The following is an 18,565-nucleotide window of genomic DNA, read 5'->3' on the forward strand; positions in this document are numbered from 1 at the left end:
GCATGTACATAAAGTGCAGCACAGATTCATCTCAACTCCGACTACACAGCACTGCCTCACTACTGAGCATGTGCATAAAGTGCAGCACAGATTCATCTCCACTGCAACTCCACAGCACTGCCTCACTACTGAGCATGTACATAAAGTGCAGCACACATTCATCTCAACTAAAAGCCTAGATCAGGAACAGAACATATATTTAAAGGACATTTCATAACTTTCCCAAATTCTTATGAAAACATTTACAGCACAATCTCCATTGAACTACTGCACCCAATTTATTATATATTTTAAGTCAGTCAGTTCATTTTTTACCAGCTTCTGCTCCGACTCCACCGAAATAGATAGCTACTCCATGATTCCCTCTACTCCATAGCACTAGTTACCAGGTCATTTTTGCTGCTCAATAAATACCTTCAAAACAATGCCCAAAAAAACAATAGCTCAATAGAGTTTTCTTCACCGTTTAACCTCCCTGATTTTTTTATTCCTTTTTCAGTACATTTTATGGTTAAGTGACTGGTATCATACAAAAGTACAACTCATCCCCCAAAAAACAAACCATCACTCGGCTATGTTAATAGAAAAAATGCTAAAGGACAGAGGCAAAAACTGTCCACATGTCCAAGGGGTTAATAATAGTGTAGCTTGTATTTGTATTAGAATAACAACCCGATTTCACGTCTCTTCCAGTAAATCTGGATTATGTCACTGCTGGAGAACCAGACCCACTGCAGGGAACTCCCAGTGAATAATCTGTTGTGAAATTTAGGAATTTTTCTATCCAGAGCAGGTAATCTTATAAACTGCAATGTAACTGCCTGGTGTAGTGAACGTGTGTAGTCGTAATGCTTCATCAGATAAAGCAAATACCTGTACAAATGTAACCCCTTCTCATGTACAGCACCATGGAATCAACGGTGCTATATAAATAAATAATAATAATAATAATATTACAGAAAATCACTTTTTTTTTCTATCTGCCCACTCGTCATTCCCAGTTGTTTGCACTTTTAGGGCATGCAGCGCTTTTTTACTTTCCGCATCCGAAACTTATTCTTTTGGCAGTAAAAAAGCTGTATTCGAAATGCAGGTTTTGTTGCATTTATGTCGCGTTTTTTTTTGTTCAGATTACGTATGATTTGTGTACAACTCATGTTTAATAAAGTAAGTTTTATTCAATCAAAAGCGCAGCAAAAAAAAACGCCGCCAATGCGCAACATAACCTGTTTGCTCCATTTTTGTAGCGTTTTTGCACTTTCTCATTGCTTTTTATGGGTGGAAAAACGCTGCAAAAACGCTGAAAGAAGTGACATGCTGCAGATTACAGAAACGCTGCACTGTTCAAATTCAGTCAAGAAAAAAACAAGCGTGTGTATGAGATTTCTGAAATCTTACAGCTTTTGTTGTAAAAAAAAAAAAAAGCAGCTTCTTATTTGCAGAAAAAAAATGCTGCAAAAACACTGTGTGTGAACATAGCCTAAGCCAGGGGTGTCAAACTGCATTCCTCGAGGGCTGCAAACAGGTCATGTTTTCAGGATTTCCTTGTACTGCACAGGTGATAATTTAATCACCTACACAAATAAAGAGTTGGTGATTAAATTATCACCTGTGCAGTACAAGGAAATCCTGAAAACATGACCTGTTTGCAGCCATCGAGGAATGCAGTTTGACACCCCTGGCCTAAGCCATACAGTTGACACATATGCACCTAAAGCATCGCTTTATACTTATTTTCTGAACCTGGCAGAAGACAGACATGATGTATATGTGACATTCTCATAATGGGGCTGATCTCCAGTGCCATTTCCAACCTCCTGTAAAGATGTGCTGCAGCGCCTGCGTCCATACAGATCATGGGTTATCAGTGGTTGAACCTCTTTGATCACACATTAATGTGTCCTGATAATTTCGTAAAATGTCAGTTATGTCTTTTAACGCTGCTTTTAGTTTTTCATTCCAATAAATGACATATTTCCCCTGTCTGTTTTAGTCATGGATTACATGCAAGCAAGTACTTCCCTCTCGGAGTGTGACATGGAGATTGATAAGAATGTCCCCCGAATATGTGGAGTCTGTGGGGACAAAGCTACTGGTTTCCACTTTAATGCCATGACGTGTGAGGGCTGCAAAGGCTTTTTCAGGTACTGTATATTATGGATATTTAATTTTTTTTAATTACCGGTAATACATTTTTCCCATGTTATTAGTATGTTGATTATACACATAGTATCAGTCGCTTCAAGTGTTATTTGATATTGTATTTAGTGATATAGAACATGTTCAAGAGTCATTTGTGGCTTTAAAGGTTTCACCTAAACTTTTAAAGAACATTTATACTGTTTAAATGACTTAGCATTAAATAATAGAATAGTTTGGTTATATAACCACAATAATTGATGGTAGAACCACAGGTTTCAGTCTCCCGTCAACCCACACGACATTGTAGTTTGTGGCTCCTATATGTGGCTTTACCCCTAAACACCTTTAAATGGGTAATGAGTCAATCGTGATATTGGACACATATTTTGGGAATAATAAATCGCTATTTGCCTTGGGTTTTTCCTATAATGATCTTGTTTTCTCTACCAGAAATGTGATCAGGAGTTGTCGTAAACTGCTTTTACATTATGCACTAAAAAAATGACATCCATACTCAGGGAGCTAAACACGTATGCAAATGGTTAAGCCACATGCGTTTGTATTTTTAAAGCTTTCCACCAGCTCCCAATATGCACACTATCCCTATTTTAGTCATTGTTTTCTTTTTTATTGCTTACTGTTTATTGCCAACGGGGCTGACCACCGATATTATCTAGTCCATATGGCGGAAGATGTGCAGTGCTTACAAGCTCTTTTGTAGCCCGCTTGTAAGCAATACTCTGAAGTCGCCTGGGATCACTGGACTGCACTATTGGCTCCTGATCCCAGCCAGCTTCAGTGCTACTGCGCTTCCAGTAGTGCCGAGGAAAAGCTGCCTTATATAGCAGCACCAGACGGCCTGGATCAGGCCAGTAGTGCAGTGATGATCCTGCTGGTCTGAACTGTCACTCAATCCAGAGAACCCGCCCAACATAAATCAGGAAGTCAGGTGACTAGGAAGCATGGAAAAAGTGAGCTAGGACAAATCCTTTAACCCAGGGGTGTCAAACTGCATTCCTCGAGGGCTGCAAACAGGTGATGTTTTCAGGATTTCCTTGTACTGCACAGGTAATAATTTAATCATCTACACACATCATGATTACAGCACCCACCTTGTGCAATGCTAAGGAAATCTTGAAAACACACATGGTTTGCGGCCCTTGAGGAATGCAGTTTGACACCCCTGCTTTAAAGGGAATCTGTCAGCAGGTGATTGCTATTTAATGTGACCACAGCACGAGGTAGGGACAGAGACCATGTTTCCAGTGATGTATCACTCAGTTTTCCCTGCTGTAGATCTAGCAGCGCTCAGATGTTTAGCTGTGTATAACCTCATCCACACCACAGCTTTCTGTGTACATTGTATAGTAACAGAGAGCTGCTAATCAGTGCTGGGAGCAGGGTTGGACTACCCCTGTCCTGCAGTGATAATCTAATGCTGATAAAATACTGATTGTATTGAAACAGCAACACAAAGTCCAGTAAGTGACACATCATCGTGCTGCTATCAGATTTCAGAGCAAAAACACTGCTGACATATTCCCTTTAAAGAGAACTTGTCAGGTCCCCAGAACCACCATCAGTTGTGTCTGCATATGTAAACACCCTGCTTAACAATGCTTTTAGTACATTACATACATAAACAGATCTTTACAAAAAGTATTTCTAAAGTTCGTTTATGATAAGAAAATGAGGGCTTTGACTAGTCAGTGGGGGGTTAGTGTCCCCCATCTTCTGCACTCCCGATCCGCAGTGCACCTGTATATACCCGGGACGCGTACACCTGGCTTCAGAGGAATCGGTGCACTGGGGAAAAGAAACCGCATGCATGTGGAAGGTATGTATAGCGCTGACGATTACACCGGCGCTTGTCATGTTATCACTCCCACAGGGGCGTGATAACATGCTAAGTGGGCCGACTGTCTGGGGACACTAACGCCCCCTCGACTGGTCAGATCCCTCACTTCCATATCATAAACTGACTTTAGAAATACTTGTTCTATAGATCTGTTTATGGGTGCAATGTAATAAAGGGACTGTTTCAGGGAAGTTACATGCTGACAACTGCTGCTTGTTCAGGGGGCACGGGGGTCCTGACAGGTTCCCTTTAAGGCCTTATTTAAACAGTGGATCTGAATGCAAGAAGTGAAAAGGAGCAGATTCAGACTGTTTGCTGTGCACAATGGTGGCACAAACTGATAGTAATTGCAGTCAACAAGACTTGTTGTAGTGTAAGATTTGTGTAATGATGCAGAGGGACCATCTCAGCACCGTGAAGCCTCGACTGCCCCCATTGTCATATAATAAGTAACTCAACATGGATGTCACGCGTCTGACAGAATCATCTTTACTACGGCTGTCACTGTGGACCACAACCTGCTGGTCACGGCTGTGTGATATGCTGCCATGTTTAGGGATATTGGATTCCCACCTCGGTCATATATGCCGCCTGCTCCTTAAGCCAAACATTCTAAATTCCACAAACCAGAAGCTTGTCCCTTATTATAGGACGGTGGGAACAGGATGGGCCATTCGTTTTTTTTTTTTCTCCATGTGGCCAGCTGTGCCTGCACCCAGACCCGTAACGGTTAACTTGTCTCATTAAAGTAGTAATCATCTGGAAAATGCCAGCTTAGATTAGGTAATGCCTCCTCCCTCCTGGAAATCTTTGTGGAGCGTGCAAGAGTAAGTGCTGTTTACCTGGAAATTCTGGGTGGATGCACAAATTCATCCAAAAGGTCGTTTTTACGTGACGATGGTTATTTATAGAGCGCCTATCTGTCATTAGATTAGATTGCTGCAGATGGTTGTGTCTGTACATGATCGGGCTGAGAGTACAATGCCAAGGGCACGATGTCAAGTAGACACGGTTGTCTGTCAATTGATTTATTAGTATTAGGAAAGTTTTAAGTCAAGTTTATAATATATTTCATTATTGAAAAATGATTCTTGCTTTGAAAATAGCTGATAATTGAACCTGTCATCTCCCCTCCAATGCTAAACCACCACCATGACTGTATGAAAGTATATTGCTGTATTATAACAAACTCCTTAATGTCACATGTTCAAAAATAAATTGATAATCCCCCTTGTGATGTGCAAATTAGCCAGGACTAGTCCGGCTGGGAGTCGCTGTCACTAGACTAGTCCAGCCTCCGATCTTGTAGGCACGTACCTCTTGGTTGTCATGAAAAACAGCGGAGACTTTATTATTGAGTTTCACGCATGTGTGCAATGTTTTCTCTCCCTGGTTATGTGAAATGAAGCTGAGTATACGCACTGGACATGCCCAGAGAGGCAGAACATCGCACACATGCATGATATTCATGCCCCTAACAGCCGTGGGTGGAATCGCGATCCACCTGCAGCTGTTAACCTGTTAAATGCCGTTCTCAATCTCTGACAGCAGCATTTAACTTGCACTTACTGGAAGTGTGCCAGAAATCCTGCCCATTGGTGACCCTGTCACGTGATCGCGGGTCACCGATGGGTTGGCATGACAACCAGAGGTCTCCAGCAGACCTCTATGGTTGTCATTGCCAGATTGCTATGAGCGCCGCCCGCTGTTCTGCGCTCATAGCAAGTGAGCATTTCTACTACATAGGAGCGATCTGATCATCGCCAGTGTGTAGCATAGGTGATCAGACAACTGCAGCTTCTAGCCTCTATTGAAACATGCAAAAAGTAAAAAAACAGATTTTAAAAATATTAAAAGAACGAAAAATGTACAAAAGTTTAAAATCACCCCCCCTTTTTCCACTTTCAAAGTAAAATAATAAAAACAATCAAACATACACATATTTGGTATCGCCACTCTCAGAATCTCCCGAACTATAAAGCTATAGAAAGAATTAATCTAATCGGTAAATGGCATAGTAAAAAAAAGAAAAGTCAAAACCCGGGAATTACGTTTTTTTTAGTCGCCGCAACAATCCATTAAAATGCAATAACGGGCGATGAAAAGGTCATACACACACCAAAATAGTATAATTAGAAAAGATCAGCTCGGCACGCAAATATAAGCCCTCACCAGTCCCTCACCAGTATAATATGGTGAGGCTACGGGTGTCGGAAAACGACACTTTTTTTTTTTTTTAACAAAGTTTGAATTTTTTTTAATCACTGAAATAAAAAAAGAACCTTGACATGTTAGGTGTCTATGAACTCGTAATGACCTGGGGAATCATAATAACAGGTCAGTTTAAGCATTTGGTGAACATGGTAAAAAGAAATCCAAAAAAAGAGTTGTAGAATTGCACTCTGGAAAATCCTTACAGTGGGCAGAAAGCAAACTGTAAAGAAGTCTGCAGTCACATAGAGTGACTGCAAACTCTTATCAAAAGACCGGACAACCCCAGCAAGCTACAGTCAAGTGGATGGAGCTGATGATACATCACCATGGCATTAGTAGTAGACGATGAAATAGTTCCAATTTAAGCACTACCTTAATTTTAATAACATTTAGATATTTATTAGTATTTTCATTATTGCAATACAAAACTTGCATAGACATTTCTGTAAAAGGATAGATGAGAGCTGATTACATACGGTACTTGTCCTCAAATCCGCACAGACTTTATGTGCATTATGGGATTTGCATTGTACTGTACGTCTTCTGGTTCTAATAGTTGTTGCCACATAACTTCCTGTTCTGGAACGCGATATATGGAAACCGATAAACCGATGCATCTCTGTGTAACATATGCATAATGGGAATATAACTGCTATAATCTGCTTTTCTGAGATTTTCTTTTTTTTCCATTATGCTAAAATAGTTTTCAAATATACCGGTACTTACATCCAGTGGAGAAGTCAATAGCGATTATGATTTCTGTAACAGACCAATGTTACTTTCTTGCGTGTTGCTAGAAACTGTAAAGTGGTTCCTGTCTTACATTACACCTACAGAGCAAAAACCCATTAACCTGCCGAAGTCAACCAGATAACCTGATCCAAGAGGTTTCAGACGAGACGCCATTATTCGGCTCTTACAGAGATATTGAAATTAAGTACGCTTTGAAACTTTTAAAATCAGACACCTGATCAATTCGCTATGTTTTTGCATCCTATAAAATGTTGAACTAAGACATTTGTTAGGGGTATATGTACATCATAGAGGAGGAGACGCCGCACTGAAGACTTCCTTCCACTACACAATTGTTAAACCATAGCAAATAAATCTAGAATAAAATGGTCCTGATTAGAAGTATTAGTTAGTTCTTATCCCCTTCCCGACATGGCTATTTTCAATTTTTGCACATTTTTCTCATCCCCTTTTTCCAAGATCTTTTTTATTTTTCCATCGACGTAGCTGTACGAGGGGACCAGTTCCAATACAGAACTACAAATATAAATATCTATGGCTATACAGCAATACCAGTTACTAATACAGTGCCTACAAGTAGTATTCAACCCCCTGCAGATTTAGCAGGTTTACACATTTGGAATTAACTTGGCATTGTGACATTTGGACTGTAGATCAGCCTGGAAGTGTGAAATGCACTGCAGCAAAAAAGAATGTTATTTCTTTGTTTAATTTTTTTTTTTAAATTATGAAAAGTCTTTTCAGAGGGTCATTTATTATTCAACCCCTCAACCCACCAGAATTCTGTTTGGTTCCCCTAAAGTATTAAGAAGTAGTTCAGGCACATGTTTGGATTAATTATCTCTTTTTCCAGCCTTTTCTGACTATTTAAGACCCTCCCCAAACTTGTGAACAGCACTCATACATGGTCAACATGGGAAAGACAAAGGAGCATTCCAAGGCCATCAGAGACAAGATCGTGGAGGGTCACAAGGCTGGCAAGGGGTACAAAACCCTTTCCAAGGAGTTGGGCCTACCTGTCTCCACTGTTGGGAGCATCATCCGGAAGTGGAAGGCTTATGGAACTACTGTTAGCCTTCCACGGCCTGAACAGCCTTTGAAAGTTTCCTCCCGTGCCGAGGCCAGGCTTGTCCAAAGAGTCAAGGCTAACCCAAGGACAACAAGGAAGGAGCTCCGGGAAGATCTCATGGCAGTGGGGACATTGGTTTCAGTCAATACCATAAGTAACGTACTCCACCGCAATGGTCTCCGTTCCAGACGAGCCCGTAAGGTACCTTTACTTTCAAAGCGGCATGTCAAGGCTCGTCTACAGTTTGCTCATGATCACTTGGAGGACTCTGAGACTGACTGGTTCAAGGTTCTCTGGTCTGATGAGACCAAGATCGAGATCTTTGGTGCCAACCACACACGTGACGTTTGGAGACTGGATGGCACTGTATACGACCCCAAGAATACCATCCCTACAGTCAAGCATGGTGGTGGCAGCATCATGCTGTGGGGCTGTTTCTCAGCCAAGGGGCCTGGCCATCTGGTCCGCATCCATGGGAAGATGGATAGCACGGCCTACCTGGAGATTTTGGCCAAGAACCTCCGCTCCTCCATCAAGGATCTTAAGATGGGTCGTCATTTCATCTTCCAACAAGACAACGACCCAAAGCACACAGCCAAGAAAACCAAGGCCTGGTTCAAGAGGCAAAAAATCAAGGTGTTGCAGTGGCCTAGTCAGTCTCCTGACCTTAACCCAATTGAAAACTTGTGGAAGGAGCTCAAGATTAAAGTCCACATGAGACACCCAAAGAACCTAGATAACTTGGAGAAGATCTGCATGGAGGAGTGGGCCAAGATAACTCCAGAGACCTGTGCCGGCCTGATCAGGTCTTATAAAAGATGATTATTAGCTGTAATTGCAAACAAAGGTTATTCCACAAAATATTAAACCTAGGGGTTGAATAATAATTGACCCACACTTTTATGTTTAAAATTTATAAAAATTTAACTGAGCAACAAAACTTTTTGGTTTGTAAGATTTATGCATCTGTTAATAAATCCTGCTCTTGTTTGAAGTTTGAAAGCTCTAACTTATTTGCATCTTATTAAACCTGCTAAATCTGCAGGGGGTTGAATACTACTTGTAGGCACTGTATGTACATAAGTATAAATGCATACATATCAAAGTATGGGTACGATAATAAATGACACATCATGTAATTGGTGAATCCTGTATACACAACAATCATTGACTGCATTTCAAAGTGCAAGTAGAACGATGAATGTCACATTATACAAATGTCCGATGTAAACAACAACAGTCAATACCCTTAATGTGCTCAAATGGCATACCAGCCACTAACCCCAATGTATGTTTCGCTTATGCAGAAAAAAGGGAAAAAAATCCAGCTCCGGAATAAAAGTATCAAAATTTTTATTTCAGCATTTTAAAATTGGAAAACTGCTTACAGACGATCAATCACATCATTTAGATAGACACTGTCATCAGATTGATGGACGCGTTTCGAGCACTTCGACTTATGCTGAAGTCTAAGAGCACTGGCAGTGCTCGAAACGCATCCAGCAGTCTGATGGCAGTTTCTATCTAAATGATGTGATTGATCGTCGGTAAGCAGGTTTCCAATTTTAACATGCCGAAATAAAAATTTTGATACTTTTATTCCAGAGCTGGATTTTTTCCCCTTTTTTCTGCATACACGCTACAGCGTTGGACAGATCTCTTCCGTGCTCGGACTTTATTTGGACTATGAGAAATTCTTCTATAAGGGTGAGCTGAAATAATCTTTTTTGTTCTACATGTTTCACTTATACAGCTTCCTCAGGGGGGAGGTTTCCATTTTACCACCATTTTGTCAGTGATCATTGTTTGCCCTATACTAATAGTTTAAATTTTGTTATAATTATGTTCCGATGTATAAAGTTTTATACGTTAATAGAACATATGCATAAACATTTGAAAAAGTTTTGGGCAGGTGGCTGGTAAATACAGAAACGGTTCTGTAAGAGTGCTAGCCCAATATTCTCTTATAACGTCTGACTACTTGTGCATGGGGAGACTCCCTTGCACGTCATAGGCTGATTGGGATAGGATGGGATGGGGCTGGTGTGTCTGTATGTCTATACGCTTCTTGAATGACTGGTATGAGTGGTTGTGTATCTGAGATTGATTTGGTTGAGACTCCCGGAGTCTTATGCTTCTGTGCATCTGGTATATATTTATATATTTATACTCTGAAGTTTTTGATATTGATCATATTATTGTACCACTCTCAAGTGACCACTAAGGGCTATGTGCAGCCATGCAAGCAGTGAGTGATTTTTCGGAAAGTTCTCAAAGCTCATTCTTGATGGCCTGGTCCCCGCCAGTCTGTCCTGCTACGACAATGTGACCAAAACACTCACATAATCCTACTCTGAGGCCAATGATGATTTGTTGTAGAGGTCTGATGGAAATTCGGGAACCTAATCGAGGCAGTGACAGCATTTGTTCTAAACCAGTTTGATAACAGACAATGGTTACTCCACTGGGATCACCATAGACTTCCGAAATGGAGGACTTATGGCTATCCCAGTGTCTATGGTACTGACAAACATAGCAGCACTTAGCTTCCATTGTCACGCCAATAGACAATGAATGGAGGGAGCTACAGGGCACAAGTCTTACTGCCAGGGGACAATAGAGGACAATAAATGCCAAATGAGTTGGAGAAAACTAGAAATTAGCTTATTATCTATGCTTTAGTATTCCCTTTAAATTACTACACCAGTGATTCACAGCCAATTTCCACTTAAAGGGAACAGGCAGCAAAAAACAAAACAACAAAAACATTTCAATGCAGTCATAATGGTAATTTGCAGGTAAATACAATTTAAACATGTGCATCAGCCTAAAGGCTCCTTTACAGGTCAGTTTTCCTTGTATGAGTGCTTATACTTACTATAGTCTATGGGGTAGTATACATAACCAATATTTTCCTGAGCTACTCGTCTCCAGTCATCGGGGTAGCGAGTAGTCAGTACACCGTGAGCATCACCCTGCTATTCGACTGACATCATGCTGTGCGCACCTGCAGTAGAACAAGATGTCAGTCATTCCTCATTCAGATGGCTGTTTGTCGCGTACAAGTGCTATCTGGGGTTTTCACAGATATCATTCGTACCAGTGAACGTCTATGGGGCATTCACCAAGCAATCTGCTGAAAGTCACACAAAATTGCAGACACCTGTCAGAGAGTCGGATCAAAATTGTCAATGCAAGTCTGTGAGTCCGTGAACTGCTGTCCGATTTTCAAAGGCTGTGAGAAAGGAGACGATGGAGAAACTTTTATTTTCTCCACGTACAAGAAAAACTCATTACACGCTGACCACACTATGATCAAACTGTAATAAAAATAATAATTGAGGCCTCAAGGAGCAGAGGAGTGGCTGTGTAGTGAGCACTGACTGCTCACTGCCCTGGTGCGACCTCTTCAATGGTAGCCAGTAGCTGCAGGGAAAATAGAACTTAATTTTCTCCCTGCTGCCTCACATATTCCCACAGATTCCAGCACTTTGTACATAATGAAGGTAACATGTCCTCAGTGGACCACCAGTGACCCTCAGTTAGCTGGATGCCGAGTATTTTTTCTCCAACCATGGTCTATTGTTTTTGTCCAGGTAGGAGTAAAAGTTGTATTCCCCATGTATAGTCGTGGAGGAGGGGTGCCGGGCTCGTTAGAGCCGCATACGGTGGACAAATATTGTACTCTGTATATCCTTGTCCTTGTATTGAGTATTTTTGGTGGGGTTTTTCTTTAAAATCTCTCAGTTCCTTCGATTCTTCTTGGGATAAGTCAGGGTGGATGGTAACATACAATTTACACTCTGCTTATTTATAATCTTGTGGTTCTCACTCACACATAAAGGAGGTTGTACAGTAATGCCAGAGTGGAAAGTGGAATAGCATTTGCTTTAAATAACCAATATTTTCCTCCTCACTGCGGTGAATCTCCTTTCCAAGTACACTCGTGGTTATTATGAACAACATGACTTCCAGAGCGGAGGCATTTATAGACATTTATGTGGCACCCTCACAGCAGTTTGTAACACCAGCCCTTGTGCTGTCATTGGCTCCTAGTCATTTTTATCAGAATTTATGGCTCAAGTCCTGTTTTATTTGGTAGGCTCAGGAATAGCGCCATGCCAGCCTGCAATGTTGGTGTTTGTCTGTGGGCACAATTTCCTGTTTTGTTTTTTGATGTATATTATTATTGATTTTATTTTTAACAAGGGAACATTTTGTATCATTGCACTTATGATGCGGCATTAACCTAGTGCTTTTGTCTACCATAGTAAATACATTTTTTCCTGATATAGGAGTACAATAAATAGAGTATTTTGACCTCGGCTTTTGATGGGGATTTTTTTTCATGAGACATGTTGCTGGGAAAAAAAAAGATAAAATATAACCCTCAAGTGAATAACAGTGATGTCCTGCCGTGCTCCTCTCCTATTATATGTTCATTTACAGTACCTGCGTTTCCTCTTATGGCCCCATTCATATTAACCTACTATCGGATGAACCTCTCCATACACAGGAATGCTTGCTTTGGCCGAGTGCTCATGTGTTCTCTATTAGATTTGAGCCAATTTTTCAATATTCGGTTCAGATTATGTTCTCCGGTGAATCATTGGGAGTAGAAATGAGCAAATATGTTCAGAAATGATCGTCAAGCATAAATTCGGCATGAATAGGATACCAGTATGGCACGAATATTGCAAATTCGGTTTCGGCGATCGTTTCCGAACATATTCGCTCTACTCTACTCTCTATGAGAGAGCCTTCGCCAGATTTCTCTGACAGAGCCATATCAAGAGTGAGAACAAATGTATCAGCCTTTCGAAAGCCGACAAACCAGGTCCTTCTTTCCTCTGCATTGTTCGACAGTTGGCCGATTCTGCTGATACAGGAGGGTTCAGATGACTTTAGTAACATAGTTAGCAAGGCCAAAAAAGACATTTGTCCAACCAGATCAGCCTATATTCTGTCAGACTAAATCCCCAGATCTACGTTCTTCTAAAGAACCTAATAACTGTAAGATACAATATTGTTATGCTCCAGGAAGACATCCAGGCCTCTCTTGAACCCCTCAACTGAGTTCACCATCACCACCTTCTCAGGCAGGGAATTCCAGATTCTCACTGCCCTAACAGTAAAGAATCCTCTCCTAAGTTGGTGGAAAAACCTTCTCTCCTCCAGACGCAGAGAATGCCCCCTTGTGACCGTCACCTTCCTTGGTATAAACAGATCCTCGGAGAGATATTTGTATTATCCACTTATATACTTATACATGGTTATTAGATCGCCCCTCAGTCGTCTTTTTTCTAGACTAAATAATGCTAATTTTGCTAATCTCTCTGGGTATTGTAGTACCCCCATCCCCTTTATTAATTTTGTTGCCCTCCTTTGTACTCGCTCTAGTTCCATTATATCCTTCCTGAGCACCGGTGCCCAAAACTGGACACAGTACTCCATGTGCGGTCTAACCAAGGATTTGTACAGAGGCAGTGTAATGCTCTCATCGTGTGTATCCAGACCTCTTTTAATGCACCCCATGATCCTGTTTGCCTTGGCAGCTGCTGCCTGGCACTGGCTGCTCCAGGTAAGTTTATCATTAACTAGGATTCCCAAGTCCTTCTCCCTGTCAGATTTACCCAGTGGTTTCCCGTTCAGTGTGTAATGGTGATATTGATTCCTTCTTCCCATGTGTATAACCTTAAATTTATCACTGTTAAACCGCATCTGCCACCTCTCAGCCCAAGTTTCTAACTTATCCAGATCCATCTGTAGCAGAACACTACCTTCTCTTGTATTGACTGCTTTACATAGTTTTGTATCATCTGCAAATATCGATATTTTACTGTGTAAACCTTCTACCAGATTGTTAATAAATATGTTGGAGAGTAGGTCCCAACACCAACCTCTGCAGTACCCCACTGGTCACAGCGACCCGGTTAGAGGATATCTACTATATAATTGTCTAGGGGGTACTTCCGTCTGTCCTTCTGTCTGTCTGTCTGTCTGTAACGGTTATTCGTTCACTGATTGGTCGCGGCAGCTGCCTGTCATGGCTGCTGCGACCAATCAGCGACGCGCACAGTCCGGAAGAAATTGGCCACTCCTCACTCCCCGCACTCACTGCCCGGCGCCCGCATACACCCCTCCAGTCTGCCCTCACACAGGGTTAATGGCAGCGGTAACGGACCGTGTTATGCCGCGGTGTAATGCAGTCCGTTACCACTGCTATTAACCCTGTGTGACCAAGTTTTTTACTATTGACGCAGCCTATGCAGCGCCAATAGTAAAAACATCGAATGTTAAAAAAAAAGTAAAAAAAATAAAAAATGATTATATACTCACCTACGCCGCCTTTCCCGCTCCTCGCGATGCAACCGGCACGTTCCGGTCGCACGGATGGTGTGGCAGAAGGACCTGCCATGACGTCACGGTCATGTGACCTCGACGTCATCACAAGTCCTGTGCGCCTGCGCGAAAAGGACCTGCCGTGACGTCACGGTCACGTGACCGCGACGTCACAGCAGGTCCTGCACGACCTTGCTGCTTGCAATGGAGCGGTCCCGGGAGCGTGGCGAGGAGCGGCAAAGGCGGCAGATGGTAAGTATAGCAGGACTTCCAACGGGCCTTCGGAAGGTGAGTATATGTTTATTTATTTTTTACGTCTCTATACTACGTGGCTTTGTGCTGGGCAATATACTATGTGGCTGGACAATATACTCCGTAACAGGGCAATATACTACGTAACTGGGCAATATACTACATGGCTCTGCTATATACTATATGGCTGGGCAATATACTACGTGACTGAGCAATATACCGTACTACGTGCCTCTGCTATATGCTACGTGGCTGGGCAATATACTACGTGACTGGGCAATATACTACGTGGCTGGGCAATATACTACGTGACTGGGCAATATACTACGTGACTGGGCAATATACTACGTGACTGGGCAATATACTACGTGACAGGGCAATATACTACGTGGCTGGGCAATATACTACGTGGCTGGGCAATATACTACGTGGCTGGGCAATATACTACGTGGCTGGGCAGTATACTACGTGGACATGCATATTCTAGAATACCCGATGCGTTAGAATCGGGCCACCATCTAGTACCATTTATAACCACCCTCTGCTCTGCTTTCTATCACTAAGCCAGTTACTAACCCATTTACACACATTTTCCCCCAGGCCCAGCATTCTCATTTTATGTACCAACTTCTTGTGTGGCACGGTATCAAATTCTTTGAAAAAATCAAAATATACCACATCCAATGACTCACCTTGGTCCAGTCTATAGCTTACCTCTTCATAAAAACTGATTAGATTGGTTTGACAGGAGCGATTCCTCATAAACCCATGCTGATATGGAGTTAAATAGTTATTTTCATTGAGATAATCCAGAATAACATCCCTCAGAAACCCTTCAAATATTTTACCAACAATAGAGGTTAGACTTACTGGCCTATAATTTCCAGGTTCACTTTTAGAGCCCTTTTTGATTATTTTTACCACATTTGCTATGCTCCAGTCCTGTGGAACAGACCCCGTTGCTATAGAGTCCCTAAATATAAGAAATAATGGTTTGTCTATTACATTACTTAGTTCTCTTAGTACTCGTGGGTGTATGCCATCCGGACCCAGAGATTTATCTCTTTTAATCTTTAGCCGGTTTCACATCTCTTCTTGGGGTGCGAAACCGCATCCCATGACTTTAATTTAATGTGAATTGGTCATATTTCTGTTTTTGTTGAGTGTTCAAACTATTCATATTCCTTGCAATATCCCATCATAATAAACAGATTACATTGCAGGCAGTTTGACTGCTGATCACCTCGCTGATTTTGCTGCAGTCTTTAAACCACTGGGGCTAAAAAAAATAATACTAATTAAAAAGCAGTACAATTTTTGTAGATATAAAACTGATTTGAAATTTCAGGACTGGACTAACCAACGGATCATCTAGTGGGCCCACCTCATACCGTAACAGGCCCCAAAACGGCAGCAGAAAACATCCGTACTTGAAGTTGAATTGGAGCCCATCCCTTACAGCTTCACAATGGGAATAATGAGGCAGGTACAACACTCCTGCCTAATATTTAGATCTAACCTTGCACTAGGCAGTCTGAAAGCACACCGCATTTATCACAGTGGATGATGCTTGATGAAACAGTTTTGTAGATCTTTAAGCTAACCTATTGGATGGCTTAACCTGTTATTGGTTAACTTAGTTTATGTAAATATTTTGGACAGAAAATTTGTCTCAATTTTGGTATTTCAATCCACACCTCTTTACACAAGTCACACTCCTTTCTACTGAGCTACACCTACTGGATCATTATAAAACTAGCTAATAATTGTGTTGCATTCATTTGTGCCTTTTCTTTGTTTTTTCTCATAGAAAATCTCTCTCATTGTGTGCTAATTAATTTCTGTTAGAGGGCCCAAGGTGCCCAGTCTTACAGTGAATGATCTATACTAATCCAGTAATGGAAGATAATAGGGGATAGCATTGCCCGAAACTTTGAAAACTCAACCACTAGGCTCTCATAGTAGTGAGGAAGCCATGAAAATCATTTGTCTGCCATGTTCAGCTGACGGCCACGTTCAGTATTTGGTCAGTAGTTTACATCAGTGTTTATAAGCCAAAACTGGGACTGGAACAATCAGAGGAAAAGTATAATAGAAACACGTCACCATTTCTATATTGTTAAGTTACCGTACTTCTTGTTTTAGTTTACAAATACTGATGTAAAAAACTGACCAAATACTGACCGTGTGAACATGGCCAAATCCAGAAATAAGACGCCAATACTATGTACCTATATGTACTAACCTGCAGCATAACACCTATCAAGAAGTACAAAGCAAATAGTTGGGATAAGACCACATCTTCGTACATGTAAAAGGAAATACTCAGATGTTATTAGTATAGAGACCACAGTAAATATCCAGAAATGTTGGTGTCGCACAGATATCAGTAAAAACCACAACATAGTTATTTCTTCTGGTTCAGTTCTGTTGGCATCCTTCAGTGCAGGGTATAGAAACCATAACCATCACATGGTTTAATTTCTGCTTTTTTATCTCAATAGTCAGAGTATTTTTGCTTTCAGTTATTCAATAACATTGTCTCCCACAGAAAAATACCAATGTATAATAGTTCTAAAAGATCTTAGTGAAACATCATCAGGCTATGTTCACACTTCCATTTACACATTCCTTTTATCTGTTCCCTTTTAGGAACAGACACCTGAAATTAGTACCTAAAATGGATCCCATACATAACTGATGCAGACGGAAGCAAAGGGACCACATTTATTATTACGGGATTCTTTTATGTGTACATTCCTAGAACAGAAGAAAAAGCTCAAATTGAAGAACCGTCTCTGTCTTCCACTCAGAAATCAGGCACACAACGGAACCCAGATGGATCCTGTAACAATCAATGTGATACCTCTGCTTCCATTTTCATCAATTACGCAAACTATTTTTCCACGTACGAAAAAAACAGACCGACCGATTATTTTGATGAGAGTTTGATCAGGGCATGCTCCGAGGATCATCGTTTTTCTTGTAAGTTGAGAATTTAAAAAAGAAAAGCTTCTCCACTTTCTCCTTTCTGACAGTCCATGCTGTCTGAGTGTGGTCCAGTTTTTTTGACGAACCCATTGACTTGCATTGCCGATTTTGATTCAACCCATGGATCAAAATCGGACACATCTCCGTGATTTTCCGCAGAGATCTCTGTCCACAAAAAATCACGTACGTAGAAATAGCCCCATAGACTATCACAGATAAAGTGCTATCCGTGAAAACATATGAGCCAGCTCTTTTGGACATTTCCTGTAATTCCATTTTGAGGAAGTCGACAAATGGAATGTCTGCATGGAAGTGTGAATGTTGCCTTATATTAGCCTTATGTTTTCCCTTTGATTTTAGCTTTTGTGCTCTATTTTTTTTAGGAGAAGCATGAAGAGGAAAGCAGTTTTCACTTGTCCCTTTAATGGCGACTGTAGAATAACCAAAGATAATAGACGGCACTGCCAGTCCTGTCGACTGAAGCGCTGCATTGATGCAGGAATGATGAAGGAATGTAAGTAAAAGCTACGTAGTCTGACAACACGTTTTTGGGAGATGGGAACTGGTGGAGTAGGAAATGTGACCTCGTTATTGTGACTGACGTGACATTGCTTTGTGTTACTGTTCGTGGATTGGTACACGCCGTTGTTTCAGAAGGCTTTGTTCTCAAAATAACAGTTGAAAGTAGAAACTTTAGTTTTAATTGTAGAAAGCCAATGATGACCCCTGAATGCTTTCCCCGAGCTTTAGGCTATGTGCACACGTTCAGGATTTCTTGCAGAAATTTCCTGACAAAAAACGGACATTTTCTGCCAGAAATTCACATCCGTTTTTTTTCACGTTTTTTATGCGTTTTTTACGCGTTTTTTGTGGGGGGGTTTTTCAGAGCTTTCCCAATGCATTAAATAGCGGAAAAAACGCGAAAAATCCGCAAAATTAATGAA

The 18,565-nt window shown here is 41.2% G+C and overlaps 1 protein-coding gene across 4 annotated transcripts in view; it reads left to right on the top strand.

Annotated features, from left to right (window-relative positions):
• The window catches only part of VDR (vitamin D receptor), a 234,675-nt gene that overhangs the window by 143,835 nt on the left and 72,275 nt on the right, over nucleotides 1–18,565 (top strand). For all 4 annotated transcript variants that reach the window (XM_069758679.1, XM_069758681.1, XM_069758680.1 and 1 more), the window contains 2 exons: nucleotides 1,994–2,144; nucleotides 18,005–18,135. In XM_069758679.1, coding sequence (XP_069614780.1) covers nucleotides 1,996–2,144; nucleotides 18,005–18,135 — 280 coding nt within the window. In that variant the 5' untranslated portion in view covers nucleotides 1,994–1,995. The remainder of the gene's footprint in view (nucleotides 1–1,993; nucleotides 2,145–18,004; nucleotides 18,136–18,565) is intronic.

Source organism: Ranitomeya imitator, chromosome 3 (assembly GCF_032444005.1).
Source record: "Ranitomeya imitator isolate aRanImi1 chromosome 3, aRanImi1.pri, whole genome shotgun sequence".
Classification (NCBI taxonomy): Eukaryota; Metazoa; Chordata; class Amphibia; order Anura; family Dendrobatidae; genus Ranitomeya; species Ranitomeya imitator.